Here is a 2,861-nt window from a genome sequence, read left to right as displayed (position 1 = left end):
GAAAAAGAGACTGTATTAAATTAGGGGGTATAATATATTTCATACAAAGGCTGGCAATCTCTACTTTCTTTGTCCATACAACAACGATCTTATATTCAAGAAATGGATATATATATATATATATATATATATATATATATATAAATATATATATAACTAAGATACATCTAGATGCGACAAGTAATTCTGAACGAAGAGAGTAGGACAGAGAGAGTAGAACCTAGTTAGCTTGTAAAATAATCTTATATTATATTATAGAACGAAGGGAGTAAAACCTAAACCACACAGCAACGATCTTATATTATAAAACGGAGGGAGTAGAACCTAAACCACACAGCAGTGCGTGGCATTGTACGCTCGTACTCAGCAAGGGCATCACTCACTATTTTAATTGCGGCTGATAAGCTTGACCATAATAACCTCTCTAGTCGTTCTCCTACAGCGCCTTGATTTCCTGGATATCTCTACTCTTTTTTTCTAAAAGACAACCCACCCAGCAGCATGAAAAAAGAGAGTACTCTCGGTCACAGTCACACATGCTGTGACGCGTCACCACCGAAACGTGTCTTACGTGTCACATCCCACGGACGGGCGCTCTGTTGTCCAGTACGGCAATGTGCAGCACGGACACGTCGGACCAGAGGGTCGAGGCCTATCCCTCATCGAAGCAGGCATCCCCTTGTCCTCGTCGGCGCCGCTCGGAAGATAAGATAAGCTTCACCACCAAGTTCGAGATTAATTCGTTCACGTGCTGCCGCTTCCGCACCGTACCGTACGACACAAACAAAATTACCACTAGTGTACACTCCATTTGTGCAGTACAAAGGCTGATTTACATTTTTTTTATTTAGCACGAGAAGATCCAAACACAAGCTCATATACGAACTATTCACACATATATGCACTACGGTACAGTACTAGTTGTACCCAATACACTCTTGGCTAGACGGGCAGCTAGCGGATTGGACTCACTTCACTTGTCGCTGCCACTGTGCCGCCGTACGACTAGACGAGCGTGGAGCAGGCGGAGGTGGCGGGGTCGAACAGCGCCGGGAGCAGGTACTTCCTCCCGTGCGCGCCGTGGGCGTTGTAGCTCGCTCCGGTGGCGCCGTCCACCAGCAGCTGGCCGGCGTACCCGGGGTACGCCCCCTTGCCGTACACCCCCGGGCACGCCGTCGCGGCCTCCAGCGGCGCCTCGCGCTCCCCCTGGTAGAACCCGTCGCCGAACGGGTTGGTCACCGCGCCGGCCACCATGCTGGCCACGTTGATGATGAGCCCGTCCATGCCCACGTCGCCGTTGGGCGCGGCCAGCGGCGGCGCCTGGGGCCCGTACGCCGGCTGGTGGAACGGCCACGCGCACTGCCCGGCGCACTGCGTCGCCGGGTTGCCGGCCCACACGTAGGCCGTGCCGGACTTGGCGTCCACGGTCCCGTGCCGGCCGCACCGGCTCATGCAGAACCCCTCCACGCCCACGTCCTGCGCCGTGAGCACCAGCGCGATGCCGCCCTTGGCGGGCCTCGCCTTCGCCGCCAGCGCCGGGAGCTGGGACAGCTTCATGCTCTTCCCGAGCGAGCACGCCTCGTCGGAGACCTGGCCGGACAGGACCACCCGCGCGGCCTTGGTGGCGCCGGCGCCGTGCTCGCCGTTCTTGCCGACGGCCGCCGCCTTGGAGAGGTACAGCTGGTGGATGCTGCTCCACCACTGGGACACGGACGGCGCCGGGGACGCGCGGGGCGCGGCGGAGAGGGAGAGGAGGAAGTCGGAGACGATGGCCTTCTGCGCAGCCGTGAAGCGGCCGTACCAGAGAACGGAGACGGGGATGTCGCCGTGCAGCACGGCGCCGTTGTGGTACGTGAGGAGGTTCGGCTGGGGCTGGACCAGGAACATGAGCTTCCTCGTGCTCGTGGTAGCCGACGCGGATGCCATGTTAGCGGCGAGCGCCATTAGCGCCAGGAGGAGGAGGTTTCTCTTCGCCATTTGGGAGGAGGAGGGGTTTAGATTTGGGAAGAAGGTTTTGCGTACGTGTCCGTGTCCGTGTCGTGTATGGTGCTATTTGTGAGTGTGTGGGAAGCAATGGCAAGCGGGGATCTGTTTATATAGGGGAGCGCAGTGCGAGATGTGAATGCCGCTGCGCATATGCTAAACGAGCCGTTCCCGTGGTCCAAGTAACCAGGCTGTTGCCAGCCAACTAGTTGCTTTGATATAAACGCGTGTCCACTAATGCAGTGACTTACTCACTTGCTTAGTTGATTAATACAAACGCGTGTGCACTAATAGTCACTTACTCACTTGCTTTCTCTGAAAACGTACTGAAACCACCCGTTTATAAACGTAAAACAATTCAAATTTATGCAGTTACTGATCTAATAAGAGTTAATTCATTTTTATGCATATGTGTTGGTTGGTGATAGATTATATCCAATTTAATAAAAAAATCCCTATTCTATTCAATTTAAGCAGATTGCCACTCTATCTCGAAATGTAAGATCTTTTTCCCCACAATTTTAGGATGCAGGTTGAAAATCATGTTGTGCACATAGTTTGGTTGTCAGCATACTATCTCCCTCCATGATGCACTAATTTGCCCTCTGCGTTTGGTTGCGTGCAATGGCGAAGCTTGAAAGAAACTATCGGACGGGTCAAACTAAAGAAGAGCCTGATTTAAAAAAAAATCTAAATCATAAGCATTAGTATGTGATGCAAGGTAGATGGAGCGAGCAGATAGACACACACATCAAAATACAATTCAATCATGAAGCATCATTAAGTTAGCTAATACCAAACCATGAAGGACCGTTAAGTTAGCCAATACAAAACCATGAAGCACCATTAAGTTAGCTAATTCAAGCAAGGGCAATACA

The 2,861-nt window shown here is 51.9% G+C and overlaps 1 protein-coding gene across 1 annotated transcript; it reads right to left on the bottom strand.

Moving 5' to 3' along the window:
• Positions 1-789: 789 nt before the first annotated feature.
• On the bottom strand, positions 790-2,079 carry LOC119330707 (protein PHOSPHATE-INDUCED 1 homolog). The gene has a single exon (XM_037603828.1). The coding sequence runs from the start codon at positions 1,975-1,977 to the stop codon at positions 1,006-1,008; it is 972 nt and encodes a 323-aa protein (XP_037459725.1). The 5' UTR covers positions 1,978-2,079; the 3' UTR covers positions 790-1,005.
• Between the last annotated feature and the right edge of the window lie 782 nt (positions 2,080-2,861).

This window comes from Triticum dicoccoides, chromosome 7A (genome assembly GCF_002162155.2).
Source record: "Triticum dicoccoides isolate Atlit2015 ecotype Zavitan chromosome 7A, WEW_v2.0, whole genome shotgun sequence".
Taxonomy (NCBI): Eukaryota; Viridiplantae; Streptophyta; class Magnoliopsida; order Poales; family Poaceae; genus Triticum; species Triticum dicoccoides.
The sequence above is the reverse complement of the archived record's forward strand: the minus strand, read 5'-3'. Positions and strand labels throughout refer to the sequence as shown.

What these genes read in the sequence shown, in the direction of transcription:
- LOC119330707 (XM_037603828.1), bottom strand. Translation starts at nt 1,977, where the DNA reads ATGGCGAAGAGAAACCTCCTCCTCCTGGCGCTAATGGCGCTCGCCGCT.